This window comes from Zootoca vivipara, chromosome 1 (genome assembly GCF_965207765.1).
Source record: "Zootoca vivipara chromosome 1, rZooViv2.hap1.1, whole genome shotgun sequence".
Lineage (NCBI taxonomy): Eukaryota > Metazoa > Chordata > Lepidosauria > Squamata > Lacertidae > Zootoca > Zootoca vivipara.
The window spans coordinates 145,111-172,062 of NC_142582.1; the positions used below are offsets into that span (position 1 = coordinate 145,111).

At 43.3% G+C, this 26,952-nt stretch overlaps 2 protein-coding genes across 5 annotated transcripts in view; both read right to left on the reverse strand.

The window, feature by feature from the left end:
• The window catches only part of RAMP1 (receptor activity modifying protein 1), a 42,440-nt gene extending 20,516 nt beyond the window's left edge, over positions 1–21,924 (reverse strand). Inside the window, exons 1-2 of the mRNA XM_035140713.3 lie at positions 21,724–21,924; positions 7,358–7,496 (exon numbers count right to left, since the gene is read on the reverse strand). Of these exons, the coding sequence (XP_034996604.1) occupies positions 7,358–7,496; positions 21,724–21,775 (191 nt within the window). The 5' untranslated portion in view covers positions 21,776–21,924. The remainder of the gene's footprint in view (positions 1–7,357; positions 7,497–21,723) is intronic.
• Positions 21,925–24,383: 2,459 nt separating this feature from the next.
• The window catches only part of RBM44 (RNA binding motif protein 44), a 36,330-nt gene continuing 33,761 nt past the window's right edge, over positions 24,384–26,952 (reverse strand). For 2 of the 4 annotated variants that reach the window (XM_060282819.2, XM_035140700.3), the window contains exon 14: positions 24,384–24,814. In XM_060282819.2, coding sequence (XP_060138802.2) covers positions 24,812–24,814 — 3 coding nt within the window. In that variant the 3' untranslated portion in view covers positions 24,384–24,811. Of the gene's footprint in view, positions 24,815–24,988; positions 25,254–26,952 lie in introns of those variants that run through there. The other 2 variants (XM_088675160.1, XM_088675164.1) reach the window with 2 other exon arrangements.

Consider the following 26,952-nt stretch of genomic DNA (forward strand, 5'->3'; position numbering starts at 1 on the left):
TAATAATTGGAAATTAATAAAAATTATTTATAAAAAAAATAAAACTCCCCTGATGTTTTATTTTTCCCTAATGAGGCCTCCCGCCGCCGGTGCCCTTCCACTGTTTGGATTCTGTTCATAGACCGAGATAAAGTTCACAAACTACTTCCGGTTTTGCGGAGTTCGTAAACAGGGCTGTTCTTAAACCGAGGTACCACTGTATCTGTATGAGAAAACAGGTTACACAAAAAACTTCTAGGGGGCAACTTTTTAAAAAACGAAGTGAGGAGGGAAATGCAACAGAAACATTTCTCTTCTGCCAGTACTTTTAATTTTCCTGGATTTGGTGATCCTATCTGATACTGTGCGGCAGTTGTTTTCTTTTTAACCAGATGTTATTTTAAGCTGTAAGGGGGGGGGGGAGTTCTCCAGTTCATACATTCCTACCAGAAATATATGTTGTTCTTCGTTGCTTGCACCGTGGGCCAGGCATGATCTACTTGCTTTCCTGCCCATCAGTAGAGAAGAAACAAACATCAACAAGAGCCTCTGCTTAATTACAATAATGAAAATCTATGTGCTTATGCACAGTCTTCCTAGGCACAGTGGATATTTTTACTCTTGCCCAATTGAAACAACAGCTGCACACCATGTTAGAGTAATGTGCATTGAGAAGCATGATGCTGTCACCCAAGGCTATTCCAACGCGGGCCACTTTGACCAATGTGCCACTCCACGTAATCTGGAATCCAATTAAAATAGCTGAATTGTCACCTGCTTCATATCTAAAGAAAGTGAGGCAGATTTCAGCTTCTCGGGGAGAACCAAACCACAAAGGATTAGTCACAGTGGGAAAAGAAGGAAAATTGCCATAGAAAATGTTTGAATGGTGCCTGACATCTGCCAAAATTAGCACAATCCCAACAAATATCAGCCTAAATATTTCCCTCTGCCAAAGGATGCTATCGCATAAATTTTTGTCTTGGTGCTCTATTCCCCAATCAGAGTAGCAATTTGAAGGCGCTATAGTTTTTGCATATTCACTGTTGGATCTGTAGTAAGCCAGTTGTTACCCAAAGAGCTCAGAAGTGCAACTGTCACAAGAGACAAAAAATCAACGACGATTACTTTAGATTAAGGCAAGTCTGTAGGCAAAGGATGGGAAACCTGTAGGTGGGCTACAACTATCCTATTCCTTGACTATGGCTACATGGCTGGGGCTGGTGGGAATTGAAGTCCAAAAACATTTGGAGGGCTGATGAGCACACTTTGGACAGGGCAAGAAGACAACTATTATGGGCTGTTATAAGAAAAAACTGCTCCTTTTCCCTTACGGGGTATCCAAGAGCCCATATAGAGTCCTTAAGTGGGTTCCCTGGACCACAAGAAAACCTTTGTGGTGCCAAGGAATATGTGAGAAATAAATCATTGCTGGGGCCTGAATAGATTCTAGCTTAGTGACTGAAATGGCATGGACAATGAATTGCTGACCTGAACTTCAGAAGGGAGCCTTAACTAAAAGATCCAGAACCTGGGTTCAGAAGCAGGGGCGGAGCTACCTGCCCCGGCACCTGGAGCTGTGCGGGGGCGGGGCTAGCCGCCCGGACGGCAAACGTCTTTAGCTACCCGCCGCCCACACAGTGAGCATGGGGGTGATGCTTGCCGCCCACGCGGCGAGCTTCCCTAGCCACCTGCCGCCCACATGGCGAGTGGGCACCGCTAGCCGCCCACGGCAGAATTGTCCCTAGTGGCCTGCCACCTGCGCAGCGAGCATCCTGGGGTCTTGCCTGTGCAGCGAGCAGGGGTGTGTGGTGCGGCGATGTCACCCGCCCTCACGGCTGACACCCGGTGCACACTGCACCCCCCTTCTTCCGCCAGTGTTCAGAAGTAATCAGTAAACATTAAAAACACCTTGATCCTACCAGGTAATTCAATGTATGTTGTGGAAGAATTCCACAATTAGTTCAGAAAGTTCAGATTTTTGCAAACTTTCTTCAGAACTCAAGCTGCAATCACTTTGTAGGTTCCTATAACTGCCATCCTCTTACTTGATGATGCATCAAGAAGGCCCAACTAGAGAAGGGCCTGGTAGCTCAGTGTTTTTCAACCACTGTTCCGCGGCACACTAGTGTGCCGCGAGATGTTGCCTGGTGTGCCGTGGGAGAATTACTTTATATATAGTCAATATAGGCACAGTTAAATTTTTTTAACATTTTCTAATGGTGGTGTGCCTCGTGATTTTTTTCATGAAACAAGTGTGCCTTTGCCCCAAAAAAGGTTGAAAAACACTGTGGTAGCTGACTATGTTGCATCTGAGGACAATCTTGCAATGAAATTATTCCCAATTTCCCTTTAGATTTTCCCAAGGTCAAGTCTATTGGAGTTGAAGGCATGGTGGGACTTTGCCCACATGTTTTCAAAATGTATTTCTGATGCCTGACTTAAGTGTCCACCTCTCATTTGTGCTTTTTCCTCAGAAAAAGCTATTGAGGTACAGTAGCCTTTTGTCCTAGAAAATAGGGAAAGGGCTATCATGAAGTGCAGGGGAGGGGGTTCATAGATTTACTCCTTCCTTGGGAGATTCTAAGAAAGAGGCTAAAACCCCGAAACCTTCTTTCAGATCCTGATACTTTTTCATCCTGGATCATTCCTATGCTTATCCCATTTATTTATTTATCTATTTATTGAAGCACCTATTGTCTCACTATGCTTGCCAGCTGCCACTACGGAATTCACAAATAAAACTTCCCATTTGGCTCCTTTTCACACATTGTGTATTTGCTGCAACAGCCAGCAGTGTGCCCTGAAAGCCATGCCAAGGATGTTGATTACAGGGTGCTAAGGCAGTTGATTGGCAGCGTAGGATGCCTGAAAGCAGGTGTAGGAAGACATGTCACTTCACTGTTCCTTGCTAGAACAGTCACATGGGGTTGGGTCTTTCATTATATCCATATTAATATGCACAGGGAATGTTTGCCAGGCACACTGTCGAAAAAGAGCCAGAAATAACAGGTGCTGAATGTATCAATCTACACCTCCAAAAGATTTATCATTACTAAAGAGGACGCCCTACTTCATGAAAAAGTACAATCTGTGGCAGGCAGAGCTCAGCTTAAATTCCCCCCCCCCACTGGTGTAAATGGGGTGCTCTTTCTCTCTCAGCAAATTTTGTTGTAAGAAATCTAAGGGTTCTTCCATCTTCCAGACTTTTTTTTTTTTACTGTGCATTCAGGATTATTTGTGCTCATGATGAGACCAAGGTGGTTAGACTGTATACAACTCTGCCTTCAAAACTACAGTGTTACCTCGCTAGACGAATGCCCTGCTAGACTAATTTTTCGCTAGACGAATGGGTTTTGCGATCGGAGGTTGCCTCGCAAGACGAATTCATTTTGCAAAAAATTCATCTAGCAAATTGCAGTTTCCCATGGGAATGCATTGAAATTCAATTAATGCGTTCCTATGGGCAAAAATTAAAAAAAATTCAATGCATTCCTATGGGATTCGCAAGACGATTTTTTCGCAAAACGAATTGACTCACAGAACGAATTAAATTGTACTTGCACCTGTACTTGCACCTGCACCAGTTTTGGGCTGGACATGCTGCTTCATTTCTGATTGGCGCATGTCCAGGGCCGGCTCTAGGTAGACCCCCGGTGGCGCGGTGTGCTAGGGCGCCGGGCCGGTAGGCTGGGCGCCGCGTGGCAAAGCCGTGCGGAAACCATGCTGCACCCTGCGAGGGCAGGGGCGCCAGAGTGATCTCCGCCCCTCAGCACCAGGGTGCGCGACCTGCTCGAGACTGCCCTGCGCATGTCCCATAGCTTCCTGCTGAAACCACAGCCAAGAATGCAGGCCTTGGGCGGGCAGGGGGAGATGCATGCCATGAGGGTTGGCAGTACAATCAGGTCTGTGTCTGATGGCTGATACAACAAAATTTCCTATGGTGCTTCCCCCCCCCCCCCCATTGAGCACAATACAGCTGGACCAACAAGTTGAAGAAGAAGAAAGAAAAACACACCAATCACATTGACTCATAGGAAAAATTCTTCCCTGCCCTGAAAAGAAACACCCAGACCCAGGTGGAAATAATAACAACTGGAGAAGAAGGCAGCCCCCACCACTAGTCACTTGGAAAAAACCAAGGGCGAAGGAGAGACACGCTGGCTCTCTTGTAGTAACAGCTGCCATTGCCACTCTAGGAATAAGGGAGCTGTTGATAAGACTATGGAGGCAAGAATGCCTGTCATTTGCTGACCATAGATTGTTTGCCTTTAGGGTGGGTTCTATTTCTGTGTGCATTTGTTTGTTGTCATTTTAATCATATTTGAGGAAATAAGCCCAGGTCATTTTGTGTGCATCACTCCTCCCAGAAAGGAGAGAGAGAGCATGCGGAAAGAGTGCGATTGAGGGGCTGAAAAACACTGAGCTTGGCTTGGCTTTAGTATGCCTTGTTCACTTCTCTCCTTTTTCAAAACTGGGAGGCACACAGTGGAAGAGGAAGCAAAGGAGGAAGTCAGGAGTCACCAGCCGTTTTCTTCGTGATCTCATGAATGAAAAGAAACTGTAAACCCTTGAAGGTATAGCTTGTGGAGATGCAACAGTGGGGGGATCTGTGAAGCTGTCTTTTTTGGTTATTATGTGGAAAGCAACCTGGACACTGGGAAGTCAGAATCAGAAAAGGAAAGGAAAGGAAAATCTTCTGAAACCCCCCCAAGCCCTTTTCTGACTGTCATTTTCTTTTAATCTTTCTGTATCTTTGCCACTAATTTGGGATTCCCTATGGCAGAGGTTTGTTGCTAGAACCTGAAAGGAGCAATGGCAAGGAATATTTAGAGGAAGGAAATAAAGTGCATTAGCAGGGAGCAGGTGCTTTTGTCCGACGGGAAACAATTAGAGCTCCTTGGTGCATTCAAGACTTGGACTTGCCGGTTGCCTCCATTGGTAGGCTGACTTCAAGCAAAGAGCAGAGAAGCAGTAACTGCAAAGAAGCAAGTTCTGTGCAACCCCCTCCTCACATAAAATACTCTACCTGCCGGTCTTTCCTGAGTTTTATCCCCCTTTTTAGTAACAGGTGCAGGGGGCAATCTTGCCTGGATACCAGAATTACTTTTGAACCCTATTTAGTTTAGTTCAATTTAAATTAAATTAATTTGGGTGTGTAAAGACTGATGACTGGGGTGACTAAAAGAAAAGCACTGATTCTCACTGGGAAATTAACTGGGAGTGTAAATTAACTGAAGAGGAACTGATTTGGGTGAACTTAGTAGGATGCAGGTGGCGCTGTGGTTAAACCACTGAGCCTAGGGCTTGCTGATCAGAAGGTCGGCGGTTCGAATCCCTGTGACGGGGTGAGCTCCCGTTGCTTGGTCCCAGCTCCTGCCAACCTAGCAGTTCGAAAGCACGTGAAAATGCAAGTAGATAAATAGGAACTGCTACAGCGGGAAGGTAAACAGTGTTTCCATGAGCTGCTCTGGTTCGCCAGAAGCAGCTTTCTCATGCTGGCCACATGACCTGGAAGCTGTACGCCGGCTCCCTCGGCCAATAATGCGAGATGAGCGCGCAACCCCAGAGTCAGTCATGACTGGACCTAATGGTCAGGGGTCCCTTTACCTTTACCTAGTAGGATGCAAAGGAACTAAATTATTTGTTTCAGGGCAACTGGGTGAAAGGTAAGAGTTTTGGGGTGATGCACAGAGTGGTTTGGGCACACAGTTTTACCCTGTATCATTTTGGTGGCCAGGGCCGGCCCTCCCATGAGGCAGAATGAAGCAGCCGCCTTGCACGGGGGAATCCCCCAAGCCCTTCCCCCAGCTGCTGGGGTTGCACAGGGCAGATGGCTTCTGGCAAGACTTTACAGAGCTTGTGTGAGAGATCTTGCCAGAAGCCACTGCCACACATCTCTCCGGTGGTGAAACAGGATGGGCCGCCCCTGTTGGTGGCTTTAAGTTTAGGCAATTGCCAGCCTGGTGGGGGCTTGAAGCCAGAGCCAGTTTGTGAGGAGGAGGAGCTGCTGCCATGAATGGGGAAGGGCTGTTCTTAGGATCTTGCAAGGCATCCTACTATCTCAGGGTTTGGCAATATCTCAAGGAAAGGCGGAATAGTGGCTCCTTGAAGTGAGCCTTCTCTTCCTCACCTCGCAGTGTCATCTGTCACTAGAGCCAGGGGATGCGAGAGGCAGACCCCTGCTGCCAGGGATGAATTCTTGGCTTGTGAGGGACAAACCTCTGGCTGCTTCATTTGGTCAAACTCGGCCCTCCAGATGTTTTGGCCTACAACTCCCATGATCCCTAGCTAACAAGACCAGTGGTCGGGGAAGATGGGAATTGTAGTCCAAAACATATGGAGGGCCAAAGTTTGGGGATGCCTGGTTTAGAACCTCAGCCAGTAGGCAGGGTATAAATTCCTCAAACTAAATAAATAAATAAATTGCCTTATGTGTTTGTTCTCACCACCTAGAATTCCAAAGTGGGGGCTTTTATGTTGTAATCTCTCAGGCTTCTTCCCCCCCCCCATGTTATTTTTCAGGACTCAGATGCGTCTCTGTCTTGTTCTAGCCAGTTGCTGATGCGAAGAGCACTCCATTGTTTGGAGCGACCAACTTGATGGCAACATTCCCAGCCAGGACTGTATTACCGGTAGGTGGGTCCTTTTGCCAATATGTCTCTCAGTTTCTGGTTTTAGCTGTTGTTTTCATAATAACCTGGTCTGTGGATGACTAAGAACCCCTTCCTGTCAACCTGTCCTCCTTGGCTCTCTCTTGTTCAAACTCCTAATCTTACAACATAACTATACTGGGAGGATATGTAATGTATTGCATTGCATCCCATTTAGTTGGTTTCGGTTTTTATTCTCTGCAAATGCATGCTGCCATTTTTATCTTTTTTCAATTTTCAGGGTTTTGGCTAAAGAGTTAAAATCCAAATATTTGGTTAAGTAAAATATTTCATTTCATTTCATGTTCAGCTCATGTAAGGATTTTCACTTTTTTGGCTTGCGTCCACTAGATCAGATGAAATCACTGTAATAATATGTGCAAAAAACAAGTCTCCATTATGTTACTCTGTCAAATGTTGGATGCTGTGATAGAATGAGAAGAAAAACAGGCGCAGGGGATGTACCAAATCATCGTTTGCTATAAGGCTGCTCAAATTATCTGTCATTACCTTGAAAGTAGCCTAGTTGGCGAACTATGAAGATTGCATATGACCAGTTGGAACAAGAGTGGATGTGCAGCCTTTCGACTAGCGAGCAACTAGCAGAAAACAGCTCTTTACACCAATGCAGGAGGCTATGAGTTATACTCCAGAATCCCAGCATGCCATTTATTAGATGTTTACGTAGTTCTTTCTTCCCACTGGACAAAACAATTTCAACTCACCCCAAAGTCATTTCCCAGTCACACCACAGAGTCTTCCTGAGAGTTTCCATGTCAGATTGAAACTTGCTGAGGCAATATTCCTGGATGAACTGCCCATAGGCGACTTCATGGCATGCCCTGACCACAACAAAATGATGGGCTGCAATGGAAAGGCGGAAAGGGGAGGGAGAGACAAAAAAGGGGGGGAAAGGTAAAGGCCAGGACTGAGTTGATTGATTCATTCTAACACATTTCAAAGTTACCCATGCAAGAGAGATGCTAGAGTTCCTTCCCTCAGAAACATCTCCATCCTCACTCCTGGGATAAGCAACCATTAGCAGGAAAACCATTAGCACTGCTTCCTCTGCATCCCAATTTGAGGTAGATCTAATAAGTTGGACTAACTGCCAGTTGAATAAGCAATTTGATGGGATAATGGCCACCTTCCAGCTGATTCTCTGCTGAGGTTTTTACCTCAGGAAGTAAAGAAGGGGGAATTAAGAAAAAAATACTATATTGCAACACACACACACCAATAAAAGGTACGTACTGCGGCCTGCTGATTCATCCAAAGGACTGTCGTTCAAAATTAGGAAGAAAAACACCCCCTATAAGCTAGTGTTGTAAGATTCTGCTCACTCTTATTAAACTTCTTGCCTACAGAATATCTGCTGAAAAGGTGCCTACATATTTACAAATTTGTTTGTCTTCTTGACCAAGCATTTCGATCACCTCCCATGACAATATGAGAATTCCCTGATAGAAAATCAATTGCCCCCGTGCCCATACATCTTGAGAAGACTGTAAAGAAGTCTCTGATGAGATTAGAGATGGGAAGGCCTGGGGAAAAAAGCAGAGGAAAAAACAAAAAAAACCAATTTTCCCCCAAAGCCATTTTTTCCCATTTGGAAAAAAAATGAAAAAAACCTGGGTTTCCCCCCAATTTTCCAGGGTTTTCCCCACAGGTTTTCCCATCTCTAGATGGGATATAAACATTAATACAAATAAAGAAATACCATTACTGAGATCAACCATCTTGGGTCTGTGCTTCCATAATTTTACAATCACCCTCCAATTCCATGGAAAGAAGAACTGTAGCAGCCCAAACCCTAAAACCATGGAGATGCAGGATAGAAACATCGATGTTTTTCAAAAACAAAAAACACCATTCTAGAAAACAGGTGTAAATAGTTGACAAACTATTTTATTGATTAGATAATAAATCAATAAATAAATCAATAGAAGATAAATCTCTGCTTGCCCCTCCAGAGATATTCCATGACAGTATAATTCAGATTTACAATTGTTTTTCCCTCTGTTTAGCTACTTTGTCAACCATTACAGGAATCAAATGGGAGCTAGAAAGCCTCTATCAAACTTCTGTGTGGAACAGAAATTGCCTTACTAGACTCAGGATAATGATTGGTCCCACTAAAGATAGCCCTTTCCTATTGTTCACTGCTTGCCTTAAAAAATAATAATCAGTTGTGCAAAGGCTAAAGACATGAATAACATCACATCTCATTTGGTCCACAGAAAGCAAAGAGGCTCAATATAGTTCTTGGCTACCTTACTCCATCATGTCCATTAGGGGATATGAGCCTGACATTCATGGCATAGTTCCGCATGTACAGGCAATACTATTTGCTAGGCATTTACAGCCCAGAATGTTGGCAGCCCTGCGCTTCCTCCAGGGCCATCCTGGATATAAAAAGAGCCTGTGAAGTCCATGAAGACACATGATAGTCCTTGGACCAAAATAGACCAACACTCTATCTATGCTGGTAAAATACACTTATATATACAGCTTTTACAAATGCAACCCATATATAATCCATTCCTCCATCAAGTTCTGCAAATTTACAACAATAGTATATATTTCTTTCCAAATCCAGTCAGAGTTCTCAAACTACTATATTGATTATAACTAAGGTAAAGCAACAGAACTCGGGGTGTCTAACAGTTTGAATTTAAATTTAAATTGTTTTTAGTATTCGGTTGGAAGCCGCCCAGAGTGGCTGGGGAAACCCAACCAGATGTGCGGGTATAAATAATAATTAATTAACAACAACAACAATATCTATTATTATTATTATTATTATTATTATTATTATTATTATGCTTCCTTGAAAGCAAATCCTGCTGAGGCCAGCTAATATTTTTTCCCAGGGATCAAAATAAGAAGTGCTACTCTCTCCATAAGACTAATTTTTTCAAGAGCTCAGAAATTTTCCACTATCACGCTTAATGTAATTTACATGTCTGATATACTTGAGTTCATTAAGAAATATTTTAAGTTGCTTATTAGTAGGGACAAATGAAAAATTTGATCTTTGCCAGTTCTGATTCACACTGAACTGGACTAAATGGACTACACTAACTGGACTAATGTGTAGATCAAAATGAAGCTATCCACCACTTATCCTGGCTTTTACATTTGTTTTAAAAATTATGTGCCTTATAAAGGTAAAGGTAAAGGGACCCCTGACCATCAGGTCCAGTCGTGACTGACTCTGGGGTTGCGCGCTCATCTCACATTATTGGCCGAGGGAGCCGGCGTATAGCTTCCAGGTCATGTGGCCAGCATGACAAAACCGCTTCTGGCAAACGCCGTTTACCTTCCCGCTGTAGCAGTTCCTATTTATCTACTTGCATTTTGACGTGCTTTCGAACTGCTAGGTTGGCAGGAGCTGGGACCAAGCAACGGGAGCTCACCCCGTCACAGGGATTCGAACCGCTGACCTTCTGATCAGCAAGCCCTAGGCTCAGTGGTTTAACCACAGCGCCACCTGGGTCCCTTGTGCCTTATAAATGGGTCCCTAAGGCACCTGGGTCCCTATGTGCCTTATAAATGTTCATAAATACAGACATACATACATAATACATAATAACACATAATAATAAATTATTATAATGTACTACAGATTTTGATTAAAAATGTACCAAAATGCATTCCTATTTTGAGAAATAATGTGTTCAGAAACATCAATTTAATGTGGGTTTTTATAAAATATTGTCGAAATAAAGCAAACGTATGAATAAACTAATCACTGTGGCATCCTGTTCTACTTTAAAAAGGTAAAGGGACCCCTGACCATTAGGTCCAGTCGCGGACAACTCTGGGGTTGCACGCTCATCTCACTTTATAGGCTGAGGGAGCCAGCGTTTGTCCACAGACAGCTTCCAGGTCATGTGGCCAGCATGACAAAGCTGTTTCTGGTGAACCAGAGCAGCGCATGTAAATGCCGTTTACCTTCCCACTGGAGCGGTACCTATTTATCTACTTGCACTTTGACGTGCTTTCGAACTGCTAGGTTGGCAGGAGCTGGGACCGAGCAACAGGAGCTCACCCCATCGCAGGGATTCGAACCACTGACCTTCTGATTGGCAAGCCCTAGGCTCTGTGGTTTCAACCACAGTGCCACCTGCGTCCCTTTGTTCTTCTTCCGGCAGTCCTAAAAAAGAAGCCAGCAGCTAATCTTCTAAGGCTTGAACCTGATTACTAGCAGATCCATCCTTACTTACCAGAATCATAACAACTGCAGAGTTGAAAGGGACCCCGAGGGTCATCTATTCCAACCTCCTGCAATGCAAACATCTCCACTAAATACTGTACTATTCTCAGAGAGTCACCATTGTCATTCTGCCATCAAAAACACTAGGTACGAGCCTAAGAACCTTGTGAAGGGCACAGCCCAAGTGCAGCTCAGGTGACATAAATAATCGGATGTTGCTCTACTGTTCACATAAGGAAGAGATTACTTCCTTCAAATTACTCTCTCACCCACAGCTCCATGCCCTGTGTTTCACACCATTCCCAAGAGTCCTCTAGCCACCAACAGCAGACTTTTCTCTCATTCTGTGACTGTGAAGTCCATTTCATTTGCAGAAAAGAGTTAAAATCCAAATATTTGGTTAAGTAAAATACTTCATTACATGTTCAGCTCATGTAAGGATGGGGGGGGATTTACATCCTCCCCCCATGGTGTCTGGAACTCTAAGAGCAAAGCAAGGTGCTAAGGAAATGTTTAGCAAAAAATGTTTGTTTTTAGAAACTGTAATTTATTATTATTATTATTATTATTATTATTATTATACCCTGCCCATCTGGCTGGGTTCCCCCAGCCGCTCTCTATAAACTGTATAGACATGGATCCAACACAGGAACAAACCAAATCAGGAGACCATATCATTTTATACACTTCAGCTCCTTATAACTTTCCAGAGTTGCAAACACCTCCCCCCATAGCTGCCAAGTTATCCCTTTTTTACAGGGATTTTCCCTTATGCTGAATAGGCTTCCTCGCGAGAAAAGCGAAAACTTGGCAGCTATGCCTCCCCCCCCCCCCCCAAATAAAGTGAATGCAGTGCCTGAATTAAAAGCATTCATAGCTTCAGGCTGATGACATATTAGTCCTCAGAGGCTTCTCCCTCAGCAATTATAGGATTGCATGAAATGCTTGTGATGAAATCTAAAACCGAGAGCTGCTCACCAGTTTTTCTACTTTATTGCATGTCCTAGAGGTGATTAATGCTTCTCCCAAGCCTTGGTGGAGTTTGACCAATCGTCTATCAATGTCAAGAGCTTCCCAGCTCTCAGCTGGGAGTGAGCCCAAAGCTAACAGCTGGGCAGGTGGCTGGGGTTGTAGCTGCTGTCCATTTCTGCGGAGAGGCAGGCAGTGACTAGGCCTCTCAGGGACCCACGGATTTGCTTTTCTCCTTGGTCTTTTCTGCCTACCAAAATGTAAAGCATTTTGATCAAACTGTCACCATCCAGCATTCAACATGCTCCAGTGGATTTGCTTGGATTGCACTCATGGCTTTATGATATTAAAGAACTATGAAAAATACTTTGTAACCCTTTCCCTTTTGAACTGGCTTGCATAAACATTCCAATATTCGGAAGGGTATTGCATCTGCCTGTGGGTATCAGAAGTGAATACCAGGGGTCTTTATTGACTACTTGCCACATGTGGCTCACAGGACAGCATAAAGGAATAAAAAACCTGTAAAACAAAAAAGACAACACAACCAAGTATTGTTTAGCTCTTCACCTGAAGGCATGGTCCCACAAGGTACATGCTTATTTCCATGAAGGCAACTAAAACATGCCTGCATTTTTCCCTCCTGCATCCTCTCTACGTAAACACAAAACCAAAGCAGCTAAACCCTTTGCTGAGCAACTTGTTTCCTTTGCAGAAGAGACTCCCTCTTGCAGCAGAATATTCAAAACATTCAATTGCAGCAAGACGCCCTCCTCCTGCAGTGCGCAGATTTCTCGTGATGAGCTGTGGGTTTTTCTTTGTTCTGGGGCTGAGCAGAATTCCACGTCTGTAGGGATTCCGGTTTCTTGGCAAGGAATCTCAAGGCCCATTTCCATGGAGATGACATAAAAGTGTCGGAAGAAAGTCTACCAGTGACAAATGGTGAAGTAAAGGAGGAGGAGGAGTCCCTCTTTCTCTGTCTTGCTACTTTCTTCCTGAACCTGGCCAACTGACTCAGGCCTTAGTCCAAGCTGCGGGTCTAAGGTCCGCTTGCTAGCCTTTAGCTAGATCAGCAGTGTCCTGAATGTCCATTTTCTGTCCATGATCCCAGGCTCTTCTACATGGCAGGTAGGTCCCACTCACAGACATTTCTCCCTTTTTTTTGGCCCGTCTCTAGGGTACGCCAGTTGTTGGGTCCTGAGAAACCCACCTGCGAACTTGCTCGTGATGAGTATGCAAAGGACACCGAAATCTACTGCTTCTCTCCCTCCACCTGGCTCACCTCTCTTAATGCAGCTGCAGGAAGGGTGAGACAGCACTGGGGGGCCAGCAGCCATGCAACAACACCTTTGATCCATCAATCTTTACCTGTGGAGGCTGGTGCCAGCCCTACCCAGTTGCCTTAAAGCCCATCCTTGGGCTTTTTGAAGACATCTGGTTAGCCACTATGGGAAATTGGATGATTAATCAGATGGCAATAATACAATATGGGCTTTTCTTACATTCTCAGCTATCTGCTGCTCATCTACCTCTTGGGCCTCTTCAGCTACCCCTGAACATGGGCTTCTGGGTCAGCTTTGACTTTGTCTAGCCTGTATAGGAATTGGGCTGGTAGTTTTGCAGCAAATAGGTCGATATCAGCTGGGGTTTTATCTACTACTACTTCCCCTTGGGGACGCAGGTGGCGCTGTGGGTTAAACCACAGAGCCTAGGGCTTGCCGATCAGAAGGTTGGCAGTTCAAATCCCTGCAATGGGGTGAGCTCCCGTTCCTTGGTCCCAGCTCCTGCCAGCCTAGCAGTTCGAAAGCACGTCAAAGTGCAAGTACAGTGGTGCCTCGCTTAACGAATGCCCTGCTTAACGAAATTTTCGCTTAACGAAATGATTTTTCGAGCGGAGGTTGCCTCACTAGACGAATTCGTTTGCATTGAAATTCAATTAATGCGTTCCTATGGGCAAATTTTTTTAAAAAAAAAATTCAATGCATTCCTATGGGATTCACTAGACGAATTTTTCGTTATAAGAAAAGACCTGTGGAACAAATTAAATTTGTCTAGTGAGGCACCACTGTAGATAAATAGGAACCACTACAGCGGGAAGGTAAATGGTGTTTCCGTGTGCTGCTCTGGTTCACCAGAAGTGGCTTTGTCATGCTGGCCACATGACCTGGAAGCTATACGCCGGCTCCCTCGGAGTGCGCAACCCCAGAGTCGGTCACGACTGGACCTAGTGGTCAGGGGTCCCTTTACCTTTACCTTTTACTTCCCCTTAGTGCTGATGTAGTTATGCATGTTATTATTGTTATTTCTGTTGTCTGGTCTAAGTCTTTGACCATAAGAAAGACGGATTGACTTTTTCTAATCATTGAGGAAGCAAAGGCCTCATCTCCTTACAAAGCCTCCAAATTTACTCACAGTTGCTCTAAGTTTCTCTGAACTCACCATTACAACTTCTCTGGCTACACACACACCATATCTTTAATCACCTTCTTTCCTCAGAGTATTCTGAGCACTGAGCTTTACACAAGACAGAGTTACAATTCCTAGCAATCTTTAACAAACTTTAAAGGAAAATAAAAAAATTCCTTCAGTAGCACCTTAAAGACCAACTAAGTTTATATTTTGGTATGAGCTTTCGTGTGCATGCACACTTCTTCAGATACACCTTCTTCGTGTATCTGAAGAAGTGTGCATGCACACGAAAGCTCATACCAAAATATAAACTTAGTTGGTCTTTAAGGTGCTACTGAAGGAATTTTTTTATTTTGCTTCGACTCAGACCAACACGGCTACCTACCTGTAACTAAAACTTTAAAGGGATAGTGTGTACACAGCCTCTGGGAAGACTGCTCTAATTTACTTCAGGCCTACTGTTATATTTGCTCTACTTTGGCTCTGCGACACCGAGAAACACCGTTCCACTCCTGATAACATTGGGCAAAGTTCCCTATGGAGTGTATAAAAAATCCTTAATTATTATTTGTTTGTTTCCTGCCACTAAAGAATTGGGGAAATTGAAAGTGAAGTGCAAGTACCTTGGTTGTCAAACTTAACCCGTTCAGGAAGTCCGTTTTACTCCCAGAACTGTTCAAAAACCAAGGCGCAGCTTCCGAGCCGTGTTGGACGTTCAGCTTCCAAAGAACATTCAAAAACGTACAAGTCCCAAGGCATTCGAGAACCAAGGTACGACTGTAACTATAATTTGCTGTCAGAATGGAATCTACTTGGAGATAATAAGTCACAGTTCTGGAAGTCAGACCAAGACTGATTTAAGGGGGAGACATTAAGGTGGAATGAATGGCTAATAGTATCTAGGACATTAAAAGCATCCAGTACTTTTGGATCAATCAATGACCATGATATTGTTAAGCAGTAGATGGTTGAACAATTAAAAATGATCGATCGGTGTTTGATGATGAAGAAGAAAATGAGTCAAAGGATGATGGAGGGAAATGAGCCAGAGGAATAGGAGATGGAAAATGGAAATGGGGTATAAGCAGAGGCTTCAGATGAAATTGAGGAAAAGTTGGCAAGACTAGATCAAGAAATAATTAAACTGAAAAACACAGATGGTCATGTAGAAATGGAATGACTTCCATACAAGTATTAGTAGGTAAAGTAGAATCCAAATGCTGATTTGGAGAATTATTGGGGAAAAGCATTAGAATCATAGAGTTGGAAGAGACCACAAGGGCCATCCAGTCCAACCCCCTGCCAAGCAGGAAACACCATCAAAGCATTCCAGGTGGCTGTCAAGCCTTAAAGACCTCCAAAGAAGGAGACTCCACCACACTCCTTGGCAGCAAATTCCACTGTCGAACAGCTCTTACTGTCAGGAAGTTCTTCCGAATGTTTAGGTGGAATCATCTTTCTTGTCGTTTGAATCCATTGCTGGAGCAGCAGAATACAACCTTTCACCCTCCTCTATATGACATCCTTTTATATATTTGAACATGGTTATCATATCTCTCCTTAACCTTCTCTTCTCCAGGCTAAACATACCCAGCTCCCTAAGCCGTTCCTCATAAGGCATCGTTTCCAGGCCTTTGACCATTTTGGTTGCCCTCCTCTGGACACGTTCCCGCTTGTCAGTATCCTTCTTGATCTGTGGTGCCCAGAACTGGACACAGTACTCCAGGTGAGGTCTGACCAGAGCAGAATACAGTGGTACTATTACTTCCCTTGATCTAGATGCTATACTCCTATTGATGCAGCCCAGAATTGTTTTGGCTTTTTTAGCTGCTGCATCACACTGCTGACTCATGTCAAGTTTGTGGTCTACCAAGACTCCTGGATCCTTTTCACATGTACTGCTCTCAAGCCAGGTGTCACCCATCCTGTATTTGTGCCTTTCATTCCACCCCCACCCCCCAAAAGTGTAGTACTTTACATTTCTCCCTGTTAAAATTCATCTTGTTTGCTTTGGCCCAGTTGTCTAATCTGTTAAGGTCATTTTGAAGTGTGATCCTGTCCTATGGGGTATTAACCACCCCTCCCAATTTGGTGTCATCTGCAAACTTGATCAGGATGTCCTCAAGTCGATCATCCAAGTTGTTGATAAAGATGTTGAATAAGACTGGGCCCAAGACAGAACCCTGTGGCACCCCACTAGTCACTTCTCTCCAGGATGAAGAGGAGCCATTGATGAGCACCCTTTGGGTTCGGTCAGCCAGCCTGTTACAAATCCACTGAATGGTAGCATTGTCTAGCCCACATTTTACCAGCTTCTTTACAAGAATATCATGGGGCACCTTGTCAAAGGCCTTGCTGAAATCAAGATAGGCTACATCCACAGCATTCCCTTCATCTACCAGGCTTGATGGAGTGGAGGGGGGGCAGCTTGAGCCTTCAGCTTTCTTTAGTTCTAGCAAAGAGAGAGTACACTGGCAGACGGGGGGCTGGGTGCCATCGTGGACACCCCCCAGGATGCACGCCACACCCCCGCGGACACGCACCACATCCTGGCGGATGGCGCACCACGCCCCTGGGACAAGGGGCACACCCCCAGGATGTGCTCCAGCCACGCCCCCATCTGTTCTCCACACCCCCAGGATGTAGCTCTGCCACTGAGAGTACTCTGCATACAACCTGGATCGAATTCAGGGAATGGTGCTAGAGGATGAGATCAGAATGCTATTGTAAACACAACAGGAAATGGAACTAAACATATGGAACTGGATATGAACTAGCTATAATGAGAAACAAAAACGGAATATTGACCCAATGTGTGTGTGTAGACTTTAATATGGACATGGATGAAGGAATATATTCTTCTTCAATATGGAGTAATGGTGGTGGGAATTAATTTTATTCTGTGAACCGCACTGAGACCCCCGGCTATAGGGTAGTATATAAATGCAAAAAATACTACTACTACTACTAATAATAATAATGGAGGTAAAATTAAAAGAAAGAATATCATTAACATTTATTATTAATAATAATAATTAGGGTACCTATCTTGAACTTTTCGTAGGGAAAAAAAGAATGAGACACCTTGACTTAAACAAAATATTGTTTAACAGAAAGTGGAGAAGATGGATGTTCACAAGGACTAAAGATTTTAAATAATCAAATTTTCTTTCTTCCTATTTTTCCTTTATTTATTTCTATTGTCCCTTTCTTTCAATTTTCTGTTTCTCTTTGTTTTTTCTTTTGTAGTTGTAATTTTACAGTATTATGATAAAATTGTAATAAAATATCTTATACAAAAGAAACATTTTCCCCAAACCATAACATGTTCAATTTGCTATTTCTTAGACAATAAAAATAACTATTACACCAAAGAGAGTCTGACTTGTACCGTCTTCTGTTTCCTAGTGAAGAGTTACAAGCTAAACAGTAGTAAATAGTTAATTATGTTGCACAGATAAGTCCATTATATATAGCACAGTCCAATGCATTATTCACTAGTCTTTTCGCAAAAGAAAGTGCACAGAAGGAAGCAAGAAAGAAGGAAGGCAATGGACCTGACCTCAAAAATAATCCCACAGTTTGTATGACAATTTCATTTTTCAGCATTGTAACTGAAGCATTCCCCCTAGAAGCCTGCAAGTGTACAACAATATTTCATATTGATTTCAATACTTGCCTCAAATTTTAAAGGGAAGAGGAATGGGCTGACAGGGAAACCCCTGGAGTAACATGGTTCACAAGAGCCTTGGAGGTTTTAAATGTAAAAAACAAACCAAATTGGAACCAATGTATTTTAAAAACAACAAAAACACATATTGATTTTTATTATTAGTTTTCCACATTCACATTCACCAAAACATTGACTTCCCTCCCCCCACTTCCATGGCACTTTCTATCAATTTCTGCTGCTTAATTTAATCACTCTACAACCTCTCTTTCTCATTTTATCTCAACATAATTTATACTGCTGATTTGACTCTAATTCTGCTAATGTTTTAATTTGTTTACAATGATTCTTCACATACCATATTTACTTGAATGTAAATGCGGCATCAAATCTAATGCACACCCTAATTATCACGACGTAATTTGCCCCCCCCCCAAAAAACACGGAAACACCGTTTACCTTCCTGCCGGAGCAGAAGAACCTATTTATCTACTTGCACTTTGACGTTCTTTCGAACTGCTAGGTGGGCAGGAGCAGGGACCAAACAACGGGAGCTCACCCAGTCGTGGGGATTCGAACCGCCAACCTTCTGATTGGCATTAATCACTCTACAACCTCTCTTTCTCATTTTATCTCAACATAATTTATACTGCTGATTTTACTCTAATTCTGCTAATGTTTTAAAACATTAGCAGAATTAGAGTAAAATCAGCAGTATAAATTATGTTGAGATAAAAGCGTCCCAGACCCACCTCTGACTTCCATCCTGTGCCACACTATCCAGTTTCACAGATTCAAATTTGATTTATAACTTAAGAGTACTAATAAGACACTTTATTAATATTAAAATGGTAATTCACAAATCAATATACATAGTGCTACTTTGGCATTACTGTGAAATGAAAATCCGTGATTTTTACATTTTTTTCTTAGCCAAAAGGCTGAGAAGCTATTGAAAACCAGTGATTGATTGATTGATTTAAAAACTCACCATTTCAATGAGACACCTGAGCAAACGTCATTTCAGATTTCATTCCAGTGAGGGGTGATAAGTGAAAAGCTAACTCACAGCTCACCTTGTACAACCAAATTGGGGTTTTGTTTTTGTTTAGAAGGTCACCTTTGTTGAGAAGCCTGTCCATGGAGACAGGTGCTACCAAATGGCACAGGGTGAATGATTGCTTCACTTGCCAATTCTAAGTCACTAACTGATATCCAAAACTTTGGTAATATTAGTTGCTGAAATTTCCCTTTTAAGGTTGTGCCACAACAGAGATCAAGGATTATTTTCTGCAACTCCTTGTCCTAATTCCTGGCGGCTCTGTGTCCACAGCGGATGCTTGTCTTCACTAGATACCCTCCCACAAATTAGTTTTTTAGCTTGTGTTCTGGTGTGGTACAAGGGAAGAATGTGCTGAGTTCTGAGTGGTGGGGTAGATTTTAGCGTGTGGAGGAAGGGATTATTGCTGCTTCTCTTCTGAAGAAGACACTTCCTTCTTCTTCCCACTACCAAGCATACTTCTGCATTATAGTCCCAGCATACTTCCAGTTGTGGAAGAAGTCTAGAAAGCCAGAGAAACAGACCAGAAAGTGAACAGAGCGTCCGTACTCCATAGAGAGCTATAGGAAGGTGGGGCATACAGTTGGCCAGAAAAGCCTTTCTTACTGAAAAATACTGAATATTGCCATTCTCCTGCCTCTTTGCAGCCAGCATTCGTGGAAATTGTTGAAATGAGTGTCTCATCAAAACAATGTGTTCTAGCCCAGACACTGCATTTAGTGATCCTTTGGTTTGATCAACCTTAGCTAGAGTCCAGCTTTGTTACGACCCACCTGGGATGGCCTTGCTTGCCATCCATTTGTGGGTTTTGACCCACAGGCTGAAGACCTGCAGTGATCCAGCTGTTTTACTTTGCTTCATTTCCAATCCAAGGAAAGAGATTTAACTTCATATTCTACCAAATAATGATTTGCATTACTGCCACCAATAAGGCAACACATAAACTTGCAGCGCTGCAAGGGAGCAGAAAGGTCACTTACTTTTACCCTCCACTGCAAGGCAGGGTCATCTCTTCCACTGGTATAACATTATTGCAATAGCAAATTGTGATACCAAAGGGACCACGCTTGACTGCAAGTGCCACAGGCAGCAGGCAAACACAGTGGTGCAAATCCTTGGCTCACAGCATAGCCTTCTCAGGACACCTGAGCAATACCTGTGCAGTAAACATGCTCAATGACACTGTGGGACAAAGCAAGTACAAAGCAAGCCATGAGCATGTAAGAAGATGGCTATTAACCTACTAGCCCCACCAGGAAACACCCATCTTCCTTTTCTGTACGTCCCTTATAATTTAAGTGGCCATTTCTGTTAGACCTTTGCTTGCTTTTGATACAATTTGTCATGGGCTAAATATTTGTCAATTTTAAGCAACTCCCTGGAAAGGTGAAAACTTGAGCAGTCACACATCTGCACAAAGTTTAAGCTGAGGAATAAAAATGTACAGGATAAATTATATGATGTCATTTTGACAGGTGGGCACACAGGGTAAGGGGAGATAAGGATCTAGTTTCCTGCCAGATGCAGATCTCCCCTCCCCGACTTACAATGCACGCTAACTAAGGTTACCAGATTTTTTTCAATGAATCCGGGGACACTTCATTGAAATGAGTCGGAATAATAGGATTGTGTCAGAGGACTTGATTTATAAATCTGGGGACTGTCCCCGGGAAACGGGGACGTCTGGTAACCTTAATGTAAACATACTAGCAATATTTCTGAATGCTTAGCTTCTTGAAAGCACAAGGCACCTTCCCTTCACTGTTGATTTCTATATGCTGCAAGAGATGATTTGTAATACAATCAAATCCCGGAAAGGAAAAAGATAAAACAACAACAAAGGTCTGCAGGCAAATGGTTTGAGCAGAGGAAGAGGGATTTACATGGGTGGCACAAACAAGTTTTATAATTTATAGAACCATGGTCTGTTACATGCAGCCAATTCCGGGAAGCGAGTGGCTCAAGGATGCAAGAAAGCCACCAGACTCAGTGTAGGCAAAAGCCTTGTCCTTTATTCCCATGTGCACTTTAGGAATAGAAATGCATTCTATACAGTACATGTTCAGATTCCTGTACTGGCATTGAAGGGTTGCATCCATCTAAAAAATTTAAAGTGCTGGAAAAAACACATATATGGGCACATGTCAAAGATTGGCTGTCAGGTCTGCAGCTGGTGGCCAACCTGGATTTGTTGTGTGTAATGTGTGAAAGGGCCTGCAGTGTTGGTGAGTCTCTGTTCAAATCCCTCCCTGGGGCTGCCTCAGGCTTGCCTTGGGATGTAGCATGCCTGCCTCAACTCTGCTGGCTCGAGGAGACTTACTGACTTCAGGGGTTAACGGAAGTATCACATCTGCCCACTCGTGTGTGGGAAAATAAAGCAGAAGCTGGGTGCAAATTCAACAGAAGAGAGTAGATTTTGTACAATCAAACCACTTAAAGGGGACAAAAGAAGCAACGCGCTCACATCACAGCCAAAGGGTTTGAGGAAGTAAAATGTCTCAAAGCCAACCCACCCTCACTCTCACACTCACACCCGGGCTAGCTCGATGGGAAATCTTCTAGACTGCATTACAGACATTGTCATTGTCACGTATTAGCAAATCCTGTTAATTGTTAGATGGATACCAACCGACATTATCTCAGGAAGTCTTCAAAGATCTTCCTCTATTACTACGGCGTGTGAGCAGCAATCACCTTTGTCCCGTGCCTCCATTATGCAAAGTCCTTGTCTCCTAAACGCGCATCGGCACAAAGCAACACTCACCCAGAACGAGCCACACGAAGCGCTTCAGCTGGACGACCCTCGCCAAAGCCATGGCTTGGAGAGAGCGAAAGAGCCTGCCGACTCCCGCGGACTTCACTGCAAAGGGGCGACGCGATCCATGCCGAGGAGCGAGGCTCCCCTGGAGGAGCACTTCGAAAATGTCTCTCGCGCGAGAGGCGTCAAGAGGATCCCCTGTACTGTACCAGCTTCTTGAAAGAGCGCCGAGCTAGGATCGCCCCTTCCCGTCCCCCCCCCCCCCGAGGCAGAGCTCTTCGGAACGCGATCGGCTCCTGAAGGGGCCACGTGGGAGCGGAAGCTCTGATTGGATCGCCCCGTGGATCGCTCAGCTGAAAGAAATCCTCTCCGCCTTCCACGCCCCCCGCCCCCGGCAAGGTCCTGGTTGCTAAGGAGGGCGCAGAGCCCGGCAAAGGGGAGCCGCGTGCGCGCACCCTCGCCAGGCGCAAGCACCGTGCGCAAAGGGAGCGCAGAGGAGGAGACCTGAAGTTGCTGCTTGGGAAAGAAACCTCGCAAAGGGACTCGCTCGGCGTACGAGCAAAGAAGCCAGACTCAAAGCTACAGGATGGAAGGTGGTTATTAAACTAGTGAGCAGTGAGCAAGGTTTTGAGCTCTGCAGAACTCCTCGACAGTGGATGTTTAAAGGGGAGGGAATGAATGATGAAGGTTGCAACAAATGTCACCCTCCAGGTGAGATTCTGGATCGAGAGGAAGATGACCTTCCCCGCCCCTCTGAAACGTCCAACCCAAAAAGTTCTGAATATTGAAGAGACATTTCTATGCATGAAGGTATGCCTTTGTGGTTGACAGCCATTTCTAATGTTTTGTGCCGATATCGAGTTTTTCCTCCAGGAGTACCTATTTTATTCCTCTGAAGTTCACATACGAATGACGATGTGCAGAGCATTTCAGAAAGTGGGCACCTGCTATCGAGACAGAAACACGCACTCCCCAGTTCAGAGGAACAAATTGTTACCCGAGTGACTTTCTAATATAACCATTTAGAACATCATTTTTGCCAACGGTTAGCAGCCCATTCCCAGTGGGAGTCCACTGTAAATAGAAGTGTGCATTTAGCCATACAATAAAGGTTCATAATTACAAATACATTATTCTACTAAGCACTTCCTGAGACCTAGAAGGGAATACAAGGGTTGTGTCCATACTGGGGAGTTGGTGCATCTATGGGTTGCTGTTTCTGTGTGTTTGTCTTCATCCATATAGTAACACTTTTGACTTTATGCTTCCAAAATCTTTCTCCTGCCCATCCTAGTGGATGGTGCTCTATCTATGCCATATGGGATGTGTTTGCAGTGTTGTCATCTCACCTCAAGCAGTACTTCGTCACTCACTGCAAGTTCCAGAAACCTGGGGCATATTATAGGCATACATTTAAGTGTGAATTTATTTGTGTTCAAATACCTTCTATTTATTTTTTACACCTTTTTTTTTAAAAAAAAAGATTTGAAATACAAGTTCCCTCAATATACCATATATGAAACATCAATTAAAAAAATTGAAAAAGGTGTTGCTCCCATGTACTGAATGAATGTCCCTTGACCAAATCCTTAGAAATGTTAAGTTTATTGGTAATAAGGCTTCTGTCCCAAACCTGGTATGTTTACATTTATGCCAGTTGCTATTATTACCCAATAAATTTCTTTTTCTGCCATAAGCCAGTCCCACAGGTCAAGAGTACCTGGCAGAAAACTGCATTATCATACCTGAAGCTTAAAACTCAAAAATAAAAGTTTAATTGGTGGTTGCTTAGAGTGCAATCTGAAATGTACTGATGGTTTTCCGCCCAGTTTTCCTATCCCACTACTGACTTCTGGGAGAAAAAAAGGGTTAACTCAAACCTAGCTGCAGAAGAATTTAGAAGGCAAGGAGCTGGACAAGTTTCCTTCACCTTTTTCTTTAAAATACATTAAAAGATGTTGCTTTGTGTGGAAAACCACATAACATTTGAATGGAGAAAGCCATTGGGGGAAGCCCATGCAGTGCTGCCCAGCCAACTCCCACCCACCTCAGCTAGCACAGTCCATGTCAGGGATGCTGGGAAAGGCACCATTCAAACTCCTGTTCCCACAGCAGTCTGCCTATTCCTGGTAAGCTGCTGCTGCCGCTTTGTGCTTATGGCTGGATTGTGCATTCCTAGAGTGTGATGGCCTCCTTACTGAAGATTACCAAGCCTGGAACGTTTGGGTGTAGTCAGCTAAACTGAACTCAGCGCAGACCCACTGGAATGAGCCTGATTCAGTCAGGCCCCCTAATTCCAGTGGGTCCACTCTGAGTAGAGCTTAGCTGAATGCCACCTTTGACCTGCTGGTTGGAAAGATCTCCCAGTCAAACAGAATGCGAGTCATACATGAAGGAAGCCCTGAGAAAAGTCACTTTAAAATCTCATCAATTACAATGGACAAGTTAGAATGCACGGTTCTCTCTCCCACTGGAACTCATGGTAGTTAAAAATGTTTAATTTTTGCTGGATTGTTCCCAGTGTGTAGAACTACAAAAAATGATATATCTGTGAAATGTATTTGATTTTGTATCAGCATTTTTTTAAAAAAAGAGGGAAGCAGTTTTTATTTGCTTCAAATAAATATGACCCTTGTCAATTAAAATACAAACATCTTACACCTTACTACAACCAAACATGTTTATTCAAACTGCAGCTACAAACTTCAGCCACATCAGATTCTTAATTACATATTATATTCTAAAGTTGTTTCACATTACAGTAGCTGACAAACACAAAATATGGTTATCAAAACAAAAGATGAACCTTTTTGCTTAATAGTTACCTAGGGCAAAGATTTTTGTTCATTGCAGAGTAAAAGAGCAGAAGACCACCAGTTCCTTGCAAACGTGCATCTCTTTGAAAGCTGGAACATTTTCCAAACAACTGAGTTTTCCATAAACTAACATTTCGTTCCTCTTTAAATTCACTTAGAGCTCCTCAACTGAGTGTGCATTCTCTTTTCAGGCCTGCAATGATGGCTTTTCTTTTCATTCATGCCAGTGACAGACACACCCAGAAAAAATACGTTGAGATTCACAGACAGCTGCAGAGTCACTATATATAGAAAAAATATTGTAAAACTAGCAGGTTTTTGTCACTTGAAGATGAATTTAAACATGCTATTTATTTTTTAAAAAGGAAATCTGCATTCTACTGCAAAGAAGCAATTGTTCAATACCCAAGAGATTATATGGAAATACGAACAAACCTTTGAATAGAATAGAATAGATACTTTATTGTCATTGTACATAGTACAACAAAATTGACTGCCATGCCATAAAAAACAAAATAAAAACACAATTACAGCCACACACACACACACACACACACATTCCAACTCCCCGGGATCATATTATTTAGTTACAGCATTTAAGATGGTTATAGCTCTTGGATAGAAACTGTTTTTTAATCTATTCGTTCTTGATCTAATTGTTCTGTAGCTCTTGTCCGAAGGCAATGGTGCAAAAAGACTATATCCAGGATGAGATGGACCCTGTAAAATATTGTTTGCTTTTTTAAGGCAACGGGAGTTGTATAGTTCTTCCAGAGATGGGAGAGGATGTTGCTAGGAACTCTATTCTGATCAGAGGGAGCTGAGTAAAGCAGGGGGTCTGGCAGGTCACTTGAGCAGCCTTGCAGAATACAGCCTCCTGCCAACATCTGCTGGGAGCAGACCAGCAGATCCCAGTCTTGCCCCTTGTTTACACAGTCCTAGCCAAGGAAGAATGTCAGGAGCAGGGTTAGGGCTACAGAATGAGACTGTTCTTATTCAGTTAGCCCAACTGGTAATAGTATAGTATCTGGAAATGGTATCTGAAGAAGTGTGCATGCACACAAATGAAAAACTTAGTTGGTCTCTAAGGTGCTACTGGAAGGAATTTTTTATTTTGTTTCAACTACAGCAGACCAACACGGCTATCTACCTGTAACTGGTAATAGGAGACACTGCTTAACACTGCCACCAGCTGGGGCAAAAGTTAAATATATGTTTTGCTGAAAAACATATGGCCAATTTTGCTTTAAGCAGCACATTACTAATTGGCCATATTAGAAAAAATGACATAGGTAAAGGTAAAGGGACCACTGACCATTAGGTCCAGTCGCGGACGACTCTGGGGTTGCGGTGCTCATCTCGCTTTACAAACAACGTAAATTCAGGAGGCCAAACTGCAAATTTCACAGGGCATAACTGGTTCAACAATAACTGTCCCGTAATAGGGAAATTATATGCCCGTTTTCTTTACATTAAATTGTCAACTTTTCTGGAGGACAGTAATCTACGAAGCCAAGGCTGCTTTCCATGCAAACTACTCAACATCCAACCACTATTATTGGGCTGTTACACCTAGCAGACAAATATATTTGACTATTTCAAGGCCATCTATATGTGGTGGCCTTTGTGGACCTAAAATCTGCCATTGTTTTCTGCTGCTCCAGAGAAGCAGACACGGAGCAATGGATTTAAGCTACAAGAAAGAAGATTCCACCTAAACATTAGAAAGAACTTCCTGACAGGAAGAGCTGTTCGACAGTGGAATTTGCTGCCAAGGAGTGTGGTAGAGTCTCCTTCTTTGGAGGTCTTTAAGCGGAGGCTTGACAGCCATCTGTCAGGAATGCTTTGATGGTGTTTCCTGCTTGGCAGGGGGTTGGACTGGATGGCCCTTGTGGTCTCTTTCAACTCTATGATTCATTGACTCGATCCCTAGATCCAAATTATGGTCAAAGTTGCATTTGGTGATGGAGGACAAAAGTCTCCTCTATCTTATAAAGCCTTATATATTGAAAGTAATACAGTATGCAGGTAAGATATGGTCTGTTGGGGCTAACAAAATTATGATGTTAAGAGGGGTTCCCCTATTGCTTAATCTCTTTTTAATGACTTAGAGAAAGTCCTAATGGGCCCAGATGGACAGTGCCCCAAGCTGGGGGCAAGAAGCAACCCCACTTCTACTGTATACAGATGGCACTGCTTATCCTCTCATACTCCAAATCTGGCTTAAAACCTCAATTGAGGAAGTTTTCGGATTATTGTCTTGAAAGCGACAAGCGATTTAAAAAAAATAAATCATGGTTTTTGGAAATATATTTTTCCCATATACGGTAGATGGATCCTCAATGATCATGCGCTTGAACAGATTAAAAGCTTTCAGTATTTAGGGCTTACCATCCACCATACAAAGTCTTGGAACACT